General features: G+C 40.4%; 2 protein-coding genes across 5 annotated transcripts in view; one reads left to right on the top strand and one right to left on the bottom strand.

The window, feature by feature from the left end:
- LOC120767652 (calcium/calmodulin-dependent 3',5'-cyclic nucleotide phosphodiesterase 1) overlaps positions 1-23,341 on the top strand; it is a 175,884-nt gene that overhangs the window by 96,381 nt on the left and 56,162 nt on the right. For 3 of the 4 annotated variants that reach the window (XM_040093822.1, XM_040093824.1, XM_040093825.1), the window contains exon 2: positions 2,140-3,213. The exons of the other annotated variant lie outside the window; for it this stretch is intronic. In XM_040093822.1, coding sequence (XP_039949756.1) covers positions 2,616-3,213 — 598 coding nt within the window. In that variant the 5' untranslated portion in view covers positions 2,140-2,615. The remainder of the gene's footprint in view (positions 1-2,139; positions 3,214-23,341) is intronic. 4 annotated transcript variants of the gene reach the window in all.
- LOC120767653 (maltase 2-like) lies at positions 20,211-23,103 on the bottom strand. Its single transcript, XM_040093826.1, is given in 10 exon segments — positions 20,211-20,426; positions 20,499-20,645; positions 20,736-20,928; positions 20,999-21,149; positions 21,218-21,604; positions 21,669-21,956; positions 22,027-22,184; positions 22,253-22,432; positions 22,495-22,635; positions 22,638-23,103. Coding segments are annotated over 10 exon segments (1,968 nt in total). The 5' UTR covers positions 22,894-23,103; the 3' UTR covers positions 20,211-20,359.

Consider the following 23,341-nt stretch of genomic DNA (forward strand, 5'->3'; position numbering starts at 1 on the left):
TGATTTCTACTTTATTTTATAATCAGCATAAAGAAGAGCGTTGCAAAAAACAAACAACCTTTGAATTCTTAAAGTTTTTCTCCTTTCGAATAAGTTTCAGCCACCTTATAAGTATAAATGAGTAGCTGTCGAGCTGTTGCGAAACTACATATGCTTTTAAGTTCTTAGCCATTAAATAAATACTATTTCGTGTTTAATAGCTTAAAGCAAATTAGCTTCTAAATGAATAAAAATACGCTCAGCCAAGCATTTGCTGCCATAAGCGGCCGTCCAGCTGGCAATCTCGATAAATCGAACATAGCTTGATAATGTCTGCCATGCACTTGTTAAGCGCAGATACGGCTGCGATTGCTTGCAGCCACACACATTTGAATTTAATGTCAAACTTTTACAATCTTTGCGCTTTTGCGTCACACGCCATAATTGCCTGCCACACAGTGGGTGGGCGCGCACTCGTGCTCACAATAATGGGTGTTAATCCACCACAACACAACAGAGTATAATGTCTATATCATTGCATGTGTGCCGCCATGTATATATGTATATGCCATAGCGAGTGCTTTAACGGTTATTAGCTACGCTTTATTGACTACGCCTGTTATTTAATTGTTAATAGTTTGTGACATTGATTGATTCCAATGCGATAAAGTGATGTATTGGCATGACGAATGAGTGTTTTGGCTTATGCCAGCGAGTGAGTAACTTTATGAGCCACGCAGAAAATATATACATATATATTCAGCATGTTGTATATATTGGCTCTTTTTTTGTTAACAGCAAATGTGATAGTTTCAGCTGACCACAATAAAAACAAAAAAATGCTATAATGAAAACATATATTGGGTAGTCAAAAAAGTCTTTTCGCATTTTTAATCGAAAATCAACTTATTTTTTTACATTTATAATAATAAATAAATAAACAATTTGTACCATTTTGACCACTTTTTGCCATTTTTCCTATAGAGACATTATTCCATCTGTGTAAAACTTTTCTGGTTCCTCGGCGAAAAACTGCGACAAGTAATTTTCACAGGCTTCTCTCGAAGCCAACTTTACTTCATTAAGGGAGTTCTGCATTGGCCGAAACAAATGGTAGTCCTATGGTGCCAGGTCAGGGCTATATGGTGGATGCATCAAAACTTCCCAGCCAAGCTCTCCCAGTTTTTGCCGAGTCATCAAAAATGTGTCTAGTCTAGCTTTGTCCTGATAGAAGACGAAACCCCTTCTGTTGTCAGTTCTTTCCATTTTTTCGATTGCTTGCCTCAATCTCATCAGTTTTTGGCGGCAAATTGTACAATCAATCGTTCGAATAAGCTGGAGCTGCTCATGGTGGATGATTCCTTTCCAGTCCCACGAAACACCCAGCAAAACCTTTGAGGAGTCAATGCTGGCTTCACCGCACTTGGACCATGATCCACTTTTTGTCTCCAGTTACTATTCGCTTCAGAAATGGTTCGATTTCATTTGGTTTCAGCAAGGGATCGCAGATGTTATTTCGGTTCCTTAAATTTTTCACAAACAATTCTCCGTAAACTTCACAATTTCTTTCTTATTTTCATTAATTTTTGAACAGCTGTAACTTTTTTCAACTTCCCCGAAATTTAATTTGTTTTTTGGTTAAATGAAGATCAAAATCTCACTTTTCTAACACTACATATATACTACGACACAAAGTGATTGGTAGCACTGGAGATATATGACTGCAACGACATCTATTGACAAAATAAGACAAAATTTCGGCTACTCAATATTATATAATATTGATTTTGGTTATTAGATATTAAACTTCATCACACTTTTTGCCGAATATAGGTTCCTCTTTATTAGCGTAGACACCGCTTACGGTTATGAGCGATATAAGGTAATTAATATATTTCATCGACATTTAGTAAAAATTTTCTGTTTGTCATAATGATGTTGCGATGGAGTTGAAGAAGCTAATCAATCACAGCAACTTTATTTATAGTTCGTTCCTTAGCTTAATGGAGCACTAGCGAGCTCAAATAACGCTGAGTTAATTACTTTAAAAAGTAGCATGAAACTTAATGTTGCTGAGAAACTTTCCTAGATCTTATACTATAATTTGCTTACTTACACATCTATTATGTTAATTATTATTTTGTAAATCTATTATTTTAGAGTCTTAAAAATTTACTTTCAAACCCATACATAAAGTGCTATCAAACTGAGTTTATCAAAAAATCGTGTTATTTAAGTGAGTGATCAACAAATTCAATCAAATTAAAGTGCATCAGGTGTTCGACAGCTGGTATACGCCGCGCAACAACAACGTCCGTCGATTTGGATTCTAAGCGATAATCAAAGAATGCTGCCCAATGAAGAACGCAAAATCGTTTAAAATCGGTGAAATTCGTACGCGCCAAATATTGCCAGAAATGCATTTCAAAAAGCTTTAAATTTTCATCAAATCACACTTCTGATAACTAACTGTAAAAAGGTGAAAGTAACACGTAAAATCGAGGCATTACTATGCGATAATGTATCGATAAGTTAAACGAATTCCACTTCGTTTGCCTCAACACAAACACTGACTGGCGAACTAATCAAAGATAGGTTCTGTGTGCGCGCATTCATACCTCCGCGCGACCGCAACAATGAGCGATTCGCTGAGTGAATCCGCGCGACAACCAGCGAATGAGGATACGCAAACACGACGCGATAAACCGCAAACGCTCAGCGGCATTGAGGCCACCAAAGCGCTCAATCTGCAGGCAACTGCCTCCGTTGTGGCAGACACAAATATGGCGGAAGTGCCGGGTGACACGCAAAATGCAGATTTGGCAGTGAATTTGGCGCGTAATCGGGCGCGGTCGCGAACGGTCGGTAGTCGCGTTGGCAGTGATGGCGCCGGCAGCGCTGGCGGTGCAACGGAAACGCGCGACGTGCGCAAGCATTCGTGTGACGGTGTGGTAAGCATTGGCGGTGGCAGTGGCAGCAGCAGTGGCATTGGCGGCGGTGCCACAATGGGTGGCGCGACAGGCGGTGCATTTGGCAGTGGCAGTGGCATCGACGAATTCGCCGGCGCTGATGGTGAACGACGGCGTGAGAGCCTCAACTACGAGGACACCAGTCCGTGCAGTCACAGCTTCAATAAGGCGATTTTCGGACGCACTGCACACACAAGGACGGGTGTTGGTGGCGGTATGACGCGCAAATGTGTGCTCACGCTGGATGGCTACTCCTATGTTATAGGTAAGTTTGGTGCGCTGCGGTGGCGCGAGAGGTGGAAGTAGTTTGAGCGTAAACAGTGATAAGAAAATTACATTTCCAGTAGCAGATTGGATAGTGGAAGAGGGGATGTGTGAAGTTGAAAGGTCTGCGATTGATTTAAATTTTATTTTTATGCCACAATGCTTCATTTGCGATGCAATCACTTGGAAGTTAATATTTTCAGCCGAGTGGAGAGTGGAGTAATATTTTCAGTTTGATTTAGTAAGTGTGGGCCGCAAACAGGTGTATTTAGTCACGTATAACATATTTATGATCCGCGCTGACCTTCAGCGATTTTATAATTGATACTTACGGTACTCTTATTGCTTTCTAATACTAATATAAACCCTCACAAACTTCAAAAGCCCAAACGAAAGAGGAGTTAATTGTCTAATTGACCTTGCACAGCAGCAGCAAAAGCGATTTAACTAAAAGTAAATGAATTAATATAAAAGTTAAAATAAAGATCAAAGTAAGGAAAGCAGCAGAAGCCAGCACTCAAAGGCTTTCAAAGGTAAGCTAAGCGTCCCTTTGGCAATTCACAAGCATGTGCTTTGTTTGTGTTGCTTATTCCTTCATTTTCGCGACAAAGAATGTGCTCCCTGTGACAAACGCACAATAACCGGACCTGACTTTGAAGTTGACAAGTTTTCCTTTGCTCAAAACACAAAGCGACGAGTTAGCAGCTGTTTGTTGCAACAATGTTTGCAAAGTTCTGCACAACATCACTAAGTTTGTCGGAGGACACGCTCTCATACTTGTCTCCCATACCGACATACACACCTCCACGCACACATACATATGTGTCAGCTCTAACATTGCTCGTGTTTGTACACGAATGTTAACCCTCTGAGACACGCCGCTGACAAAAAAGTTGTTGGGCCGTTCGCTGGCCGAGGTCCGGACGAGTAGCCAGGTGCCCTCCAAAACATATTCCCAAGTGCTTTGTAAACAGTAGAATACTGCAGCTGTTGGGGCGCCAGGCAGCACAGGTAGAAGAAGGGCATATGTAACGACTTTATTGTGCGGAAAATGTTTAATTTTTTTTTAATTTATGCGAAAAAGTTACTTTAAATTTATGCATGTAAATGAGCAAATCATCTTGCTTAATGCACAAATCACTTACGGGCAAATTATAATTCCCTTTGAAAGCATTGTTTTGAGATTTAAGAGAAAGTCATTAAAAGTCTAAAGTGAATCGCGTTACAATGATGCGTAAATCAGCAGTTTCGCATACTATATTTAGAAAGCTAATTGAAGCTTAAATTTAGAAAAAATTTTAAAAAATATTTTGCGAAAAAAAATATTTTTTTTTTTAATAAAAGATACATAAATGCATATACTTTTTCTCAATTTCTCGCAATAATTTTACGATTTGGACAATAAAAACTACTAGCTATTGAAAAAATAGATATTTAATCCGTGTCAGCTAAATAAATCAGTAATCGCCCATAAGTACTCATAATTTTCTATTCACATCCTTTGTTGTAATCCGGGTTGACCGGTCAATACCGCAGAATGGAATTAAATTCTCGGCAAGCGCAATGCAGCTTAAACGCCAATCGATGCAGCCATCAGCCACGAGCGCACACCAATCGGCTTATTTTTGCTGCAGCAAAAAGTGACCAGCAAAACCTAAAAAAAATTACACGATTGGACACTGTCACTCAAAGCGAAGCATGACAAGCAACTATTTAGCGTCATACTCAACACATACTAGCATAACACAGTATCCAATATCAGATTGAATCCGTTATATTACAAAAATAATGGCAACAGCAGCAAATCCCGTTCAACGAATTGCAGCAATAAAAAGTTGCACAACGTGTGGCATGGACCGAGGCCAGGCAAGTAATACTCTTACTTCCGTTAACAGCGCTTACCGACACACACACTCACACCCACCCACATGAGGTGGCTGTCGTGGAACAGCGCCATTTGTGCACAACATCCGATTGCGGTTAGCGCCATAAACATTTGTTGTTGCGCTTTTATTGAAGCAGTGCGCGAGCGCTTATAGACGATGAAAATGCTTTTAAGGTATGAAATTTGATCGCCTCGCAAGCGCAATAAAAGCATTTAAGAGGAACACTGCGTCGAATTGTCGGCAATATAGCGAAAACCTTTTATCGTTGCCAGCGTGGCACTTGCGGGACTTGTGGCCAGATTTAAGTTCGCTCAAAAACCGTGGCTGTGAAAGAAATGCTGTAAGCCGGCGCATAAAGTCTCTGTAAAGATTACATTTTAAAATGCTTCAATGGCAGCAGATTTAAAAGACACAAATTTAAAATAGACCAAGACTTAATGGCCTTGATCAAACGTTGGTAACAAATATATTTGAGATTTAGTTCCGTTGTGCATATTTTCTATTTTGGGTTAGGTTAGGTTAGTTAAAAAGGCTGATTTCTCGTGATTCCACAAATAATTCAACTTGGACAGCCAAAAACTCTTGTGCATTGTGATATCCAGAACTCCTATGTATGGATCGTAAAGACCGTCGCATATCGACAAGACGCCCAAAGACTGCCACACGTTTATTGAGACGACTAATATCAATTCCAGTCAATTCGCCGTGTTCTCAAAAATAATGGTGCCCGAGATGATTCAGTCTTAGTCTGGCGAAAGCTGGACAGGGGAGGAGAAAGTCTTAGATGCTTCCTTCCCATCTTCTTCATTGCAAATTTGACAAGTTGCGTTCTCCAAAATATTTAGCCTCACCGCGTGAGTGCCAATGGACGCCTGTCATTGCGGTGATGTGAGGCTTGCTAAGAGCTAGCAGTTCAATGGACCTTTTACGTTCCACACTGGACCAAAGGGACTTTATATTTTCGTTTAAAAAAGCAAAAAATTTAAAAAATTAATATTAAGCTTTACGGGTTACCAACCAACCCAACCTTTATGTTACTCACCGAGTTAGAGATTTCTGAAGAAATAAGCGACTCACAGTTTTTCCACTTACTGCTCTTTATGATTAGACTAGTATCTTGAGAAATTCCCATTAAATCCATTTATCAACAAGAAATGATGTAACCATATTAATTACATTCTCCTTTACCTTGCAAGAACAGAGCGAAACAGCCGCCTTGACTTTTGATGCAGCGAACCCCGGAAGCGATACAAATAACCGTTTCCCGATTACAACAACTGATCGCTAAGCTTCGTCTTTCTGCCACCTCCGGGCGACATACCACTCAGCATCCGCAAGCGCCGCTTGTTGCAACAGAACACGGTTACATAAATAATTGCAACGTTAACCGTTAGACAGTGTTGACAAGCTAAGAAATATGGTTCTAGGCATAACAGTAAAGCTAAACGAAGGAATCTGCACGGCACTTTGCCCTTGCCCGCGCGGCAACTGTCAGCTGTTTGTTTGCTTTCACTTAGCCATGAAAGTCGGCATATTTCCTCGGCGCCGGTTCGCTTGGAAATGTCCGTCCTTTTATTTGCCCATTACTTACTCACACAAGTATGTGCCAAGTGCACGAAAGTATGCCAGCCAGTTGGAGGGACGCGAAACAAGCAAACGAGGCGTAAAGTCGCCAAATCTCTCGGCACGAGTGAATGCCAAGAATTCATTTCAGACAACGCAAAGGCGGGCGCATTCCGGCACGTGCCACTAGTTCGCCTTGAATACAAATGTCGGCCCAGCTTCTCGGTTTGGCGCGTTTGCATTCAAATGCTGGCCAAAGTTAGTGCGCAATACTTTAAGACGATGTGATTAAGCACGTTCTAATGTTTACCGTTAAAAATCGATACAGGGCATAAGCGCCAGGATGTATGCTAACAAATTTGTGTGTGGTCGCCGCGAGCATCGATATTGAGTTGCGAAGTAGCCAAAATCCAACACATCCAACTAACCAAGCGCCGTAAATGACACGCAGAGCTGAAGTCGGTATGTGGCGATGGTGTAAAATGATGCGTAACCGAAAACATAAATGAGAAGAAATGTGCGAGCTTTCCCACACCCAGAGAAACCGCGTGATACCTTCCGAAATATCTGCCTGCCCTGTCTCTGTTGCGCAAAGATGTTGAATTTGCGCCCACAAACCAATTTGTATAGAGATTTTTGTGCTCATGCCGCACAGCTGTGCCTCAAGAGTGGCTGCCTAGCGGAGCGAAAAGGAAAACACAAAAGCGTTTATTGGCTAAACCTGTCCGAAAGTCTAATAGATTCGAGCACTAGATGCATAGCTTCACACAAACGACCTTCGAAAGACCGTATCGTCCCGCCAGCCTCCTGCTTACATCGCCTCTTCTACGCCCTGCACCACCTTAATGTGCTTGTTCGGCTGCTTAATGTGGCGTGACAATGGAAGGACAACATGAACACTGTTTGCCCAAAGCCAACAGTAACAGCAACAACAGCATCTCATGCAGTCTATGTATCAGCAGGAAAGCTCAGTCGCCATTATTCGAGTATTATTGCGCTCGGACCGCAGCTGTGTGCTGTCTCAGCCACCAAGCGCCATTTATAGCGGCTGGCAATTTCTTTCGCATAGTTCAGTTTTCTGCTTGTCAGCGTGATTCTTCTTTGTTGCGGCTGCGGGCATGAAGAAAATGAAATTAAATGAAGACATTCTTTGACGTGGCTCACACTGCCGCTGGGTTAATGATAAAGAATGCGAACATCGAATTTTTGAAAGGCCCAACGACCGCATAAATCCCATTACACACACACATGCATACAGCCAGATAGTGTCGCTTGTGCTTGAAGCCATCGAAGCGCGTATGACGGCAGTGGCTCGGCCAAGCGCGGCCGAAGTTATCTCTGAAATGCTATTAAACTGCAATTTGTTATAATAGAAGTCCTGGCAATGCCACTGCTGGTAAATGGCCGTTGAAAAATGTCCAAAGCGAATGACACAGAAAAATGGAAAAGTGCAAAAGTGCAAAGGCGGTTCAATGCCGGCGTTAGCTTTCACATTTATGGCAGACTTGTGTTGCCACCAGATATGGCGATTCTTCACAAATTTTTCCCAGCCTTTTGTGGTTATGAATACAGAGCCTCTCCTCTGCATACTTTATTTGTTTGCCATGGTATTTTTCAAAACCTCATGAAGCACTTTTATTCGTTAGAATCGTTATTGCCAATATTCTCTCCTTTAATTAGAAACACTATACTTCTCTTCCATTTTCATATATTTAGTTAGTGCCATGCATATATAGCTATAAATCAGATATTCATTTCAGCGTGTTATTGCAGCACCCACAAGCTACAATAAATTTCAAAGAATCTACATATGCAAAATATATACTATATATGCTGCTGTGCATATGGAGTATGTATGTGAGTGTAAAAATAGTCCAACCAAGTGCTAACAAATCACGTTAGAATATTCTCTATAATAAATCAATACTTGTTTGCATCTGTAAGTGCCACTTCGGTGAACTTTCTACTTGCCACTTCATCTCCACACAAACATGTACGCTCGCAGGAATAGCAACATATGCAGAGCAATTTCAATAGCTCACACGGGATCTATAAACACAAACAACCAACCGTAGACTGCATTTTAAAAGCCATGCAAAGCCGCTGTTGGAAAACTTTGCTGCCACTTTTAAAGTGACATTGCAACAAAGACGCCATCGAACGAGTTGGGAGCTAAAATTCTAAATTTGTGCAGCAACAGAATTTCGAAGTCGCTGTGGTAAAAAGTTGACCAAATGCTGAAGAAAGAAGCAGCTATTTTAGAGTTTGCCAAAAATGCCGACACGTTGAAGCTTGTGATGTCAATTTAGCTTACTCGAATTATTGGTTTAAAAAAACGAGTCTCTGCCGAACACATAGCTTACCACTAATCTGACATGATCCTTGGCAATCTTACTTAGCATAAAGACTGCCCTGTGTTACCGGCTTTTCCGCACTTCGTGATCTTCTTCTTCTTTAACAGCCATGGCTGCTTTGGAGGTGTAGGGTTCATGTTGGGGATCCTTGGTTCGGTACCCACTGCGTTTGTTGCTGGCATTCTAGTCGAAAAGGTTTATCATTAGGCCGCGGAGTCCAGTATGCGTAGAGAAGATATTTTATACTTTCGACATCGCCAAAGCATCGGAGGGAACCGTTCGTGATCAGTTATTCGGTTACCATCCACTGACCATTCAGCCATCAGCATGGGTGCCTCGACACCTTGGCATGGGTGCCTGACACTTTCACAATAGGAGATGAGCGTAAAAGCATTTCCCCCATGTGAAAATTATTATGCCTTTCAGTTCCATTTGGATTGCGCGCATTACTATTACTTAAGCCTCCTTAGTTTTCGCTGTTGTTTTGTCAACTTAAAGGCCATTACCGTGAATACTTTGTCCACATTCATCATGATTGTAGGATATAATTCAAATCTAACCTTGAGAGAACCTTCTAAGCGGAAGAGCATTGGGGCATAAGATTTTCCATTCATCAGCACTATTTATAATTATGGAGAATTTTTTTGTAACCTTTATACTAAATCGTTCCTCAAATATCGAGCTTCAGCTGTGGTCATTCCCTTCCTACTCATTTCATCAGAACTCTGTGTTACACAAAATAATTTTCTTCGAATACTAATTACGCTCAGAAAATGTGATTGAAACCGAGCACTACCTTTTGAGATATGGCTTCCAACCCTAATGTGCGATTACTTTTGAATGGCGGCATGAATACCCAAAATAACGAGAAAGCAATGTCCTTGAACAATTAAGTACAACTTCTAGTCTAATATTTCACACACCGACATGCAGACATATGCCAGCCGGGCAGACCGTTTTTGCAGAACTTTTGCGCACAAAGACCCATGGTGGACTTTGTCTTCGACTTTGTTGTTGCTGTCATTGACTGGCTGCCCTTGTCACTTTTTATTACCACAGGCACGTTGGGGACACACAAATCGTGCATTCAAAAACAAAGGATTCAAAAATCAACAAAAAATGCTCACACACACATATACAAACAAATATCTGAAGCAGCAAAAAGCTGCACGAACACACAAGTTGTGGTTTTGTGTAATAAGTTAGGATCGCTGAACTTCTAACAACCTTTTTCCAACCCATTCCCAACGCTTCGGTGGGCCCATCCTAGATGTGCGAATGAAGCGCTTGTGGGATTTTCACCAAAATATGCACAAAATACAATTTAGAGAATTTTATTGTTGAAGTTGCAGGAATTCGCGTGGGTTTTGGATCCCAACATGTGTAGGTATGTGTCTTGAAGAGCTCTACTGCATATCTAGCCCGCATGCTATTGCTGCGTTGCCATATGTGCGTATTTTATTTTTATTTGAATTGCTTTTTGTTATTGTTTTCGCTCATTATTTTCTCAAAAGCCACTCGCTATAAAGGAAATAGCATACGCTACTGTAAATGGAGGAGCGCACAGTAGAAATGACAGAGAACAGCGACAAAACGGAGAAACAACTGTATCTGCGACCACCGGCAAAGGTGGGACGGCGAATTGGATACGAATAAGAATGTATTTGTCTGTCAGGCGAACGCTACGATTGACAATGCAGCGTCGACTGAGAGAGTAACGTAAAAATCTAACGGCAAAAATAAAATAAAAGAGATAAATAAGTAAAAAAATAAACTCACATGAAAAGGAAATGTGAGTAAGAGCAGAGAAAAGGACGAGCGTAAGCGTAATAAAGGGATATAATGGCTCTTAACTCAGTTCGGTGCATGCCAGCGCATACCCAAGTATGGCTGGGGAAAAATCTACAGCACTCAGGAATGAAGTGTGTTGTGGGAGTAGCGGAGCGGAAAGTGAGGCTGAAATGCTTATTGAAATTACGCACATTTAACAGCTGTTGGCAATGAAATTCGAATTTTTCGACATCCTTTCATTATAATGCACACGCTCCAGGGCACCTGCCTATATCGACCGGCGCCAGTCTCCTTCATAGCAGTATTTACTTACACCTACATGTATGCATAAATGTGTGTATGTAGGTATGTATGTAAGCGTAGTAAAAAGTATTTACGCAAGTATTTGAATATACAGCATTAACGGTAATTTATGCAGGTCGCTGAAAGCTGCAATGAGCAAAACCTCCGAATATCCATTTAAATAGTATTTGATGTGTGGCATTCCATTTCGCTAATGGAAATTAGAGAAAAGTCTTTTTTCTTGCTTGGTATTAAATTGATGGAATTTTGCGTGAAATATGTCCACCACAATAGCACACAAATTGTTTAATTTCTTTATTAAATTCTGCATTACTGCTTCCTAGTTAGTGAACAAATAGTTTTATGGCATATTATTCACATACCTGCTTAACGACTTGTTCACACCTGCAAACGCATAACTCAAATTACTTTTAGTTGGTTCGGACGTGGCGCTCTATGAACTTCTATAAGCCCTTGCAGCTCTCGCTTTCCCTTTCACTTTCAGCTGTTGCCTGTCTCACATACTTACTTATTTCTATAAACCGCACCCACAGGCGACGCCAAACTGCCAATATGTCCAGGGCAGGCTCGTAAATTCAACTGGTTTCTGCTCGCATGGACTAATTAAAAGCCCCTGCCAGTGGCAAAAGTTAAGGTGTAAATGGCACAGTGTCTCGACACTCCAATGAACAACAACAAAGACTGTTATTAATTTTCTCATGCATGCATGTCTTTTCACATATGTGTGCGTTGCACTTCTATACACAAGCTGCTGCCAAAAACCAAAAGTTACAAAGTGCATACATACCTACACACTTACATATTGCAAATTTTGCATTGCATATGCGAGTCTACCCAGCAGTAACTCGCACTGGTTCTAAAGTGGACGTCAAAGCCAGAATACATGCTCCGATACCGACGCTACTGCGTTATAGTAGGAAGCGTCCCTCCAAAGTAGTATAGCTCTGCTACCACGATGGCAGTCACCTCTGCTTCATAGATACTTCAGTGGGTTAGGAGCCTGAAACTAGAGTTATTGAAGAACTCTTACAGTCTGCTTGTTAAGAGTTCTTCAATACGTTCCACTTTCTACTTAAGTTGCGATTCATCCGTTCAAAGCTTAATTCGTTCTTTCTCCAGTTTATTTGTTTAGCGAATGTAGCCTCTATCATACATACAAGTAAAACCCTATAAAACTTTATCGACATAACTGTAGTTTCATAGAGCCAATATACCACTTTCAGTGGTTCTTTCGAATACTTTTTCTACACCAGCATAAGTCACCCGATGCATTCCTTTCTTTCTCTGTATCGCCTTTGTATCATTAACGAAAAAACCAACATTCTGGGACCCAAGGTTTTATAAAATCTGCGAATCCTCTCAACAAAATCTAACAAGATCGGTACAACGGCTTATTCAATCACCATCAATCGACATTTTAGTGGAAACCTCTGCAGCAAAATCATCTGCAATATTGGGTGAATTTCCCACATGAACCTTCACGCACAGCTCAGTAAAAAGAGGGTTAGTGGATAACATAGACCGCATACCCTCAAGCTTTATTTGGCGCAGGTCCATGCAACTCCACAGCGGAACGTATAATTTTTATACAGGGGGATTTAAAATGACTAGTGGAGTAGATGCTGGAATAAATTGCTCGGAACAGGATCTCAAGTAGCCCTTCACAATTCGTAGATATTGCGGTATCTTCCAGACGGTAGTATTTGCGGTCAGGAAAGTGGCTTAGCTTATGTACGACAATATCCAGGCGGCAATTAAGGCAATAATCTCACATCGCATTATGTCAGAAAATGTCTTTAAAAGCCTTCCAGGTTATAAGAGCGACGCAAGAACACATCCTATGCTTCTGACCAGCACTATCGAGAACTCAGCTTAGACATCTAAGATCTTCGCAGTTCAAGGATCTGAAGGAAATATCAGAATTAGACATTTAGTTTAGAATAAACTTCGCAAAAGGTGTTGACGGCCTGTGCGACGTAAACTTCAGCTCATATTAAACTGAATCTTAATCTGGTATTACTAAGCACACCAGTAGGTCTATGTATGGCGTCACAGCCGGCCAGTTTAACTAACCTAAATTGTATCAAACCCAACCTAATTCCCAAACATGACACTTTTAACAAATTTATAGTTATCATGCTAATAGATAGAATGCTGCATGTGCTTTTAGGCGACCTACCTTAACTCACTCGTTTAACACAGCTGTTTCGCTGCACCGGAGGTCATGCGGCAAATGGTGACAAATAGCCGCAACTAAATAACCAGAGCAGCAATCACAAACAGGCGCCCATCCAGCAACTTCATTACCAACAGCAGCGCTAATCACTATCAACACAAGTGGTTGCAGTAACCCAAAGCCGCTGCAAGGCAATACGAGTGACGCGTGTTGTTGCATTAAATTAACCTGCAACTTGGCCCCAGGCGAATGACACTAAAACAGCAATAATGCACAGAAATCCTTAGATACGCAGACACAAAATAGCTTATGCACAACGGTGGCTAGCGTAAACATCCTGCAGTTGAGGTTATATAATGCGTTGCAGCTTCTGCTGGCAACATTGACAAAGCTGAATGAACTCTATTGTCAAGTGGCCGCAGCAAATGTCAACTGCGCACTTTGAGGCGAATGACGACAAAATATGCCATCATGCCGGAGGACACGCATGCATGCGCATAGTGCTGCATGGCAAAAACGGTCTTCACTGGCCGCTTGTACTCTTGCGCATCCTTTCGTGGCACAAATGCAATTTTCGGCATGCCTTGCACGAGCCCCACAACAGTGGCCAATTAATTTTCCTCAACACTTAGCCGCACAACACAATACATCCGCACTTGCGACGCATGCCTCACCACTCACCTCGGCGGATGTGGCATGCCTCATTCTTCCACAGACACTTGTGCGCATAAGTGAGTTAGCGCATGATAGCGCTGAGACGTGATGAAATCGCGTGCGTGATTGAAATTCACCGTCCCACCGCTACATCACACGTTCGAGCGCATAGCCATTGCTCACCGCATTCTTCTATCTCTCTTCTTGTTTCTACTGTTTTATCTGGCATTTTTCTCATATTTTATAGCAGCTTTTGTTGACCGCTTAAGACTATTGCAGTCGCAGTGAAGTTAATAAATGCGAACCGTAGTTGGCGCCAGCAGCCAATGGGTCGGTGTGTGTAAGTGCGTGTGAGTGTGCAGCAAACATAGAGTCTTTAACCGTGCATTGTTAATGGCGCACGTCTCAACTTGCACTCCTTCACATAACAGCTGCTTAAGGAGAAAGTCTTTCAAAGTCACCGAAGGTTACTTTCAACATTGTCACTCTCTGCATATGTATGTGTGTGTGTTTGCATGCGATGAAACACTTTCCATCTGCTTGCCCTGTTAGTCCTCGTAAAGTGGGCGATATTTTATTTGATGCATTCGGTGCAGCGCCAGAACCAATGTTACCGTTGAGCGCCTCGCCGCCCAATCGCGCAGCCACCCACTGTCAATTTCGTTAACCCAAACGCTTCTGTGTAAGTCTGCGTAAATTTCAGTAAAATGCTTCTGATGTACGGCGCTTGTTTGAGCTGTTATTTTTGCAGTAACAACATTACCGTTTTTAATGGAATTTTCAAATATCGAAGCGCCTTGCAATTTATATAAGAAGAAGCGGCAGCCACTCTGTGCACAATTGATGTAATCAACATCAACAACAAAAGCGTCTCAGTAAAATAAATGTTGTTGTTAAAGTTTCTTCTTTTGAGTCTTATAATTGCAAAGTAATGCCAGCTTTGTGTTTTTATATTTTTGATAAAGAATTTGTAATGAATTTAATGATTACATACAAGTATAGCCCTTTAGATTAGGAAACTAAGTGTATTTTTTCTAGAGCCGTTCGATACCAAGCGACGTTCGTGTGACTTCTTCAATATATTGCTGTTGAAAATAATACGATCTATAGAGCTAAACAGGGAGGATACAATCTTCAATAGTTAGCTAAGTCTGATTTCTCCAGACTTGATAAGGAAGCGAAGCATGTGAGTCCGGTTGTGAACAAGTCATCAAACAAACAGGCATCGCCATCCCGACTTGACTCAAACGCCGTGAAATCCAACGCAGAATCATTCTTGCCAACAGTTGCTACTATAGACTGAGTGGGCAATGGATAATTTAAGTCCTCTTTCGACAAACAAACACCACACTCTTCAAGTTCCTAATTTTTTCCGTCCTGCTATATGTTGCAGAGGCATGAACATTGAGATCATCTGATGAGTCGGCCTTAGGAGTGTTCGAAAGAAAGGTTCTGCGAAAGATTTATGATTCTTTGCGCATTGGCAACGCTGAATATCGCAGACAATGGTACGATGAGCTGTACCAATATGCGGCGATGGGTGATATAGTTCAGCAAATCAAGAGACAGCGGCTGCGCTCTCTAAGTCATGTTGTTCGGATGGGAGAAAACACTACAGCTATGAAGATTTTCGATTCAGTACCCGCCGGTGGAAGCAGAGGAAGAGTGAGACACCCACCCCGTTGGAGAAACCAAATGGTGAAAGACCTGCCTGCGCTTAGTATATCGAATTAGCGCTAAATATCGAAAAGAAGAAATGACTGATGCGCTGCTATTGACTCGGTGTTCAGTAAAGAAGAAAATTGATATCTTAGCAAATTGTGATACTTTTAGGTGGCAAGACGACTTGTTAGTAATAAAAATTTAGTTTTCCAGTCATCATTAGGGTTCTGCGCACCTTTTTCGCTCATAACAACGTCACGTGATCCATATTCTCAGTCTCCTTACCGATATTATGCGAAAAATTATGCGGCCGCATTTAAAGTTTTACTAAAAATCTAACGTGGAGATATTTTCACTTACAGTCCGAAAAATTGCTTGTTTACTCAATGAAAATTTCGCTCAAAAGTATGTGAAAGGAAATTTTTTATAGACATTTGTAAAATATTTCAATGTTACAACTGTTCCCGAAATTGAAGCTAGGAAAAGGATTGTGTTGATTGTAGAAAATTTGCAAGGCAGCCACTTAGTACCAAATTATAAAAAAACTGCGTAAAATATCTTGAAAAATTGTCAGACTCTAGAAGCAAATTTGAGTATCACGTTAGACTCTCTCCGTAAAAATATAGATGAACTTCCGGATAATTTTGTACTTTATAGTGGGGTACAGAGAGAGCGATTTAACTACGTCTAAAATTGACGAAAGAAAGTATCAATGTTGATAGGATCGTCACTACGTCATACTGGTAACTCTTAGAAAACGATTTTCGACTGGAAAATTATAAAAGAAAAGCTCATAAAGGGTGTTTTGTTGCGATATAACATATGTTCCCGACATTTGTCTCTCTGTAAACTTCGATACAACGTTACTTTTCAGAACAAAATAGATATTCCAAAGATTTCGGTTGTTTTATTTCATGTTTTCCGATCTTTGTAAAGTAAAATGAAAATTAATATTAGAAAATAAACGAGGGCAAATCTTACAAATCCATTGACAGTTTCATAAACGTGTCCACAAATATATCCAAAATCGATATTATAGCTGGGGCAACCAAACCACTTTAGACCAGTGTTATTTTTATAAGAAAACTGTACAAATAAAATATCTTAAAACAACTCAGTTTTTATGTTATATTTTTTTATATAAAATATTTAATTGCTCCTCACTAATTGAAATTAATTTTCTGTGTCATTACAGGTAAGGATATGCGATATAATACTTTAACGATGATTAAGTATAACCAAAGGTAATTGCTTTCACAAAAGCTGGTTTCTGAGAATCAAGAATAATAATAACGTAAACGAGGCAAATTTAAACCAATTATTAACTCTGAATGATTGCCACTTCTCGCAATTTCATTGAAGTTCGGAGAATTAGGACAAATTACTTATTTTCTGCACAGTTGGCAGTGAATTTGTGCAATCACTCGTAAACGCAATGAACGAAATTTAAAACTTCCTCAAACTTAATTGCAACGTCAGCTTTCCACTAGCGGAAAATTCTTTTTTAAAGATGAAATTCTTAGCTCAGTTGATAAAATCAGCACTCAAATGCGAAAATAATAATAATTTGCTTATTTACTTCATACTTGTTTTTTGTTTTGTCTTAGTCACAGTGTGTATTTGGCACCCTTAATTGAATTTTGACAAATAATGAAATCAAGACCTCCGGATAAGCTTGTGTGTCAAAAAACGATATTATTCCCTTATTTGCCAACGTTTTTCCGACATTCACGCAGTCGCGTTAGCTTAATGATAAAATCAAAAATGCGTAAAATTAAGTTCATCAACGCCAACAGGCAAAAAAACGCCAAAAAATAAAATAAATGAAAAGAACACGCTCTACCCACGAAATCTGCCCTCATTATTTCGCCTGTCACTTCGATTCCAGCAACGCAGCTGAGTCCATTTCTTTGACGACGCCCGCCGTACGAGCAGTGCCACCAAAATTATACTCACCGATTTAATTAACAATCTGACAACGGTGCGTCTGTAACTGTTAAAAGATGGTGCATTAAAGCAGAATTAAATCTTATTAAACACTTTAGTAAAACAAATAAAAAGTTTACGTTCCACTCACGCTATGTCGATGCTGTTGCGGTCCTTCGCCGCAGGTGTGGTGTTAGCGAAAACAATGCCTTCATAGGGATTCAAGTGGAATGTGGCGTTGTGACTCAGCTGAATGCTGCGAGATGATTAAGAGCAGAATAAATTGTTTTTAACTTAAAATATTTAATTGAAGTATTTTCGTGTGCGGTCTTTCAGTTAATTGCGTTTATCGTCTGCCGCCCAGGTGGGTGCGAAAGCGTTTATTGGCGGCTTTGGCGTGCTTGTGTGTACCATACACATGCTGTATGTGTGTAAAAGCCGTCAGGGAGTTCTTTTTAAGATTATAAAATATTTTAAAAAATCTAAGTTAAGCGTCAGTGCTTCGAATTATTGTTTAAAATTTACAACATTTTTCTAGTCGTGATTTAAAAGTATCAAAATCCCAAGAAATAGGCCCTTCTTGAGAAATCGATCTGAAATTTTGCACACGTTCTTTTCTCTCTAAGAAGCTGCTCATTTGTCAGAAAAGCCGATATCGGACCTCTACAGCATATAGCTGCCATACAAACTGAATGATCGGAATCAATTGCTTGTATGGAAAGCCCTTTTTTATAGCGAGCAATTTTCACTAAATTTAGTGAGAATTATTGCCTAAGGCAATGGTGTAATCTCCAGAGAAATTTTTCAAATCGGACCACTATATCATATAGCTGCCATACAAACTGAATGATCGGAATCAATTGCTTGTATGGAAAACTTTTTCATTTGACTAGCTACCTTCACGAAATTTATCATGAGTTATTATCTAAATGGTATAATCTCCGAAGAAATTGTTCTGATTGAGTGACTATAACGTATAGCTGCCATACAAACTGATCGAACAAAATCAAGTCTTTGTAAGGCATCTTTTGTATTTGTGAAGGGTCTTGTAGCTTCGATGCGATCAAAGTTAAATTTTTTTTGTATTTTTTTATTGCAATCAATTTTAGTTTAAACACGACTCACAGTCATACCAGTTTCCATTATAAAACATAAATGATTAATTGAAGTGTAATTTTTCAGATTTAATAAATTTCTTTTTACTTCTATGTCATATCTTTTATTAGTTCCATTGTTTTTACGCTAAAACACATTTGATGGACTCAAGAACATTACAGTTATAAATAAATATATAAGGAATAATTTTTTGCAGCGATTATTAACAAAACTCATGAGCTCTTTCAGTAGCGTAAATTTCAAAAAAAATTAACAAAAGAATAAAATTAAGTATAATGATTTGTTATTGGCTTTTTACAGTTTGGAAAGAAATAATAATATATTTTTAAAACGAAATGTATGCATGATGTTTGAACGATCAAATAAAAAAATTGTATATCAAAGACTAACTGAAATCTGCTTGAAATCTTTAATATTGAGTTGTCGAAAAAGTCTTTTCGTATTTTATCAGTAGATTTCGTTGCAGTCGTACATTACCAATTACATTGTGTCATACCATAAAGTGTTGGAAAGATGATATTTTAAGCTTCATTTAGTTAGGAAGTTGAGAAAAAGTTACAGCTGTTCAAATATGAGTGAAAATAATAAAGAAATTCGCTATCAATATTTGTAAAATCCCTTCTGTTCTGCTTTTCCACTTGCTAAGGTTGCCTAGCGGAGCATAAATATATTATATAATTCTGAAGCTTTGTGAACTCAGCTTTCTACAAATTTCACTAATCCGCCGCTTAGCATTGTTTCTTTAAAATCCCTTCTAATAGTAGAACAAAGAACATGAAGATTGACTAACACTGCCTGATTGATGTCACTTTTCAAAAGGCAATCATTATCAAAGTAAAAGCCAAAAACTCTAGCTGAAGGCGTCAATACGACACTGTTGCAGTAACTAATCTATGACGAAACAAGCACACAACATCAAATTGAAACGCGTTCACGGTGCTGACTCTAGCGCTGCAATCAATTAGAATGTCACTTTTCGGCTCAAAGAAATCTGAAATCCAGCCAGTTGAAATAAAAGCAATTTGCAAATCATCTCCGTAGACACCACGGAGACGCAGGCAAAGCGCACTGCCGCGCCTCACACTGTTGTTATGGCATTCGGTGCACATTTGTTTGCCAGCATGAATTTTTGACACATTCGGTCATTTGTAATGCCTGCAGCATTTGGTTGACTGCCAGCCTTTCGGCTTGGCCCCACTGCATGCGTATATGTGTTACGTCATCAAAACCAGATAGCGAACAGAAAAGTCGTACCCCCTCATAGCCAATTTGCGTTTCGTTTTACTCGCAACAATTAATTAAGTTTAAACATTGGCGCTGTAGGCGTTGCCAACTACGAAAATGTGCAATTTCGCAGCCTCCTAAAAGCATTCAACTAAAAGCGGACACATTAAGACACTTAAATATTTTATGATTTGCTTGCCACAAGACGCATTTCGACGCGCTGCTCGTGCGACAGGTGCAAGAGTATTAAAATGCGAAATCACAAGCAATTTGTTAAGTTTTATAAGTTTTCCAATTGCTCTGTAATTACCAGAGAACATAATGTTAGACAATTAAAAGGCACTTTTTTTAGTTTAGAGAGGTTCTTTTATTCACAAAATGTGACATAAAGCTTGTTAAATTAATAAAAACCCATACATAAACAAACTTATGATGGAAAATGTTTCGAGTAAAACAGAAAAACATTAACAAAGGATCAATCAGCTGTTTTGTTCACTCTAGCATGCAAACGAGGCCCTCATAGGGCGCCAAGGGTACAGCTTCGGCGGCGAGCGCTTTACTGCAATTGCACAAAGGAGGAAGGGTTTGGTTAGTAAAAGCGAAAGCAAATCTTTGAAAAGACGCAACTCACCCAGTCTCATGTGTAGACTTGGAGCCAGCAACCATCACAGTCAGCTTCTGTTGGTATTTGAGGTCGAAGACTTCGGTCAAATTGACAGCGCGAGCGCGTGGACCAATATTGATGACAGTTATGATAGAGTTATCATCCTTGAGCTCCCTGCAAAGACAAATATTTGGTTCATTAACACAGTCATTTAGTATAAAAGCGCTTAAAGTTCGGAAGGTTTAAAATTTTTTATGTAATTACCTTTCGAAAGCAAAGACATCGCGGTTCAGCACCTCCGCGTGGAAGCGTCCTTTGCAAAGTGCCGGCATCTTACGTAGTTCTACTAAAGATTTATACACCGAGTAGTGACTCTTCTCAGACTTCTGCTGTTTGAGATTTAGATTTTTGTAGTTAGGGTGGACGGGTAGCCATGTCTTTTCGGCAGTAGAGAAACCTAGCGGCAAGAAAAAATTTAATGTATTTGTAACAGCCGTTATATTTGCTCACTTCGCTTTTTTTCTTACCGGCATTCTTTTGCGTATTCCATTGATAAGGTGTGCGCTCCGGGTCACGAGAGACTTGTTTATACTTTTCACGCCCAACATTGCGCGCAGGTGGATCCACGGTGTCCTCCCAGCTGATATCACGATAATCCTGCATGCCAATTTCCTCGCCCTAAAAAAAGCGAGAAGCAACCAAATTATTTTAAATGTGCTGGCCAAACACTGCACGCCCGCGCTTACATTGTAAGTGACCGCTACACCAGGCAGCGTCATCATCAGCATATGCATCGCATCGACGCGCTTTGGACCGAAGCGGGTGGCCATGCGCATATTATCGTGATTGCCCATGACCCAGTTGGCTGTGTTTCCACGCGGCATGTATGTCAGCCATTTCTGAATGTTGAACACATAGTCGCGCGCATCGGAATGCTCATCCAAATCGGTAATGAAATTAAAGTTGAATGGGAAATTTGCACCACGTTTGCCGTCTTTCGTTTCATAGTAGTCCATGAGTGTTTTCAGATCGGCGTATGCCTCGGTCATGAGAATGCGTGCGGGACCACCGTTTTTGGCGGTATAATCGTCCATTAGTTTACGCCAATGCTGCAACATATCCAGTACTTCCGGCTGTAAGTAAAGATATTAAGTTGAATTAAGACTTAACATTAGCAACAAGTATAGTTTCACGTACCATATCTTTGGTATAAATGTGCTTGGTATATTCGTAGGAATTCATATCGTCGGTTTTGCCAGATATAGGCTCATCACGTAGCTTTACGTCTTCGAATAGATGGTTGACAGCATCCACGCGGAAACCGTTAATACCTTTATCCAACCAGAAACGTAAGACATCGTCCATAGCCTCTACCACCTTGGGATTGCGGAAGTTCAGATCCGGTTGAGCTGGCGTAAACTGGTGCAGGTAGTATTGGCTGCGCTTCTCATTCCATGTCCATGCGGGACCATAAAACACGGATTGCTGTCGAATGGTAACACAATTTTATCATTAATCAAGCCGCTGAGACTGAGTGCTGAGACTGCCCACTCACCCAATTATTTGGTGGCATTCTGTTGCCTTTCTTATCCAATTTAGCATCTGCCCAAATGTAGAAGTCTTCAAAACCGTCTTCCTTGTTGACTGACTTCTCAAACCACACACTTTGATTGGAAGTGTGATTCGGCACAAAGTCCATGATAATTTTAATGCCTGAAAGAAGGTGTCAAAGAAAAATTTAGAACAGTGCTGCCATTAACGGTACCGCATTTAACAGTTACCTAAACGTTTCGATTCCGTTATCAGCATTTCCATATCTTTCATTGTACCGTATTCCGAGTGGATGTCTTTGAAATCAGATATGTCATAGCCGAAATCGACCATGGGCGACTTGAAAATGGGACTCAGCCAAACGGCCTGAATACCAGTCTCGGCGAGATAAGGTAGTTTCATCATAATACCTGCAAAAAACAAAATTAAATAGCTGTTAGCTCCATTTCAACTAATATGGCATTTCACGCACCTTGCAAATCTCCCACACCATCGCCATTGCTGTCCATAAACGAACGCGGATAGATTTGATAGAGTATCATGTGCTTCCACCAGTCTTTCTCATCGCTAGCCGTTTTGTCGTTCGCCGTGGTCGCCGTAGTCGCCGTAGTCCGGTTTTGGTTTCGGTCTCCGTTGGCATAGACTCATCGTTCAACATCTCCGACATTCCCGCGCTGGTTTCCTTGGCAGTCGCCGTCATCTTCATTTCGTTTGCTTGCATGGGCTCTTTCAATTGCTCGCTGGCACTTTCGGTGTTGGGCATGGGATTCGCCGTTATTGCCGCATCTGCCGACATTTGCGCACGTTGCAGAAGCAAGCAAAAAGTGAAAAACAGCAATAGGGCCTTAAGCCCCAAACAATTAGAAAACATTGTGACGAACACTAATACACTTAAATTCGATTTCGTAGCAAAGAACACAAATTTTTATCACAGCTTTTGGTTTGTTCTTTTTATAAGAATTATTTTTGGTTTGGTTTTTTGTGTGCCTTTGCGCTCGGAAATACAAATTACTTTAACAATGTGCAAAACGCAACATCGATCCCTATCTCTAAACACAGCACTCTAGGCCAGTGCCATCCACAGACAGTTAGGCAATCAGCTCAGTCCACACCTTTAATAGTGCCGGCTGCAGAGGCGATGATGCTGTTGCTATTCAGCTTATGCATAAGTGCATCTTAGTCCCACTATAACTGCATAATTGCATCCAAATACTTACAGAAAAAATACCGTTGATCGTGTTCAGCGGCACCGCATTCACCCAAGTGACTCTCTCCGCCGATGGCAGCAACAAAACTGTCGATTCAGCGCTGTGCCGCTA

This window comes from Bactrocera tryoni, chromosome 2 (genome assembly GCF_016617805.1).
Source record: "Bactrocera tryoni isolate S06 chromosome 2, CSIRO_BtryS06_freeze2, whole genome shotgun sequence".
Taxonomy (NCBI): domain Eukaryota; kingdom Metazoa; phylum Arthropoda; class Insecta; order Diptera; family Tephritidae; genus Bactrocera; species Bactrocera tryoni.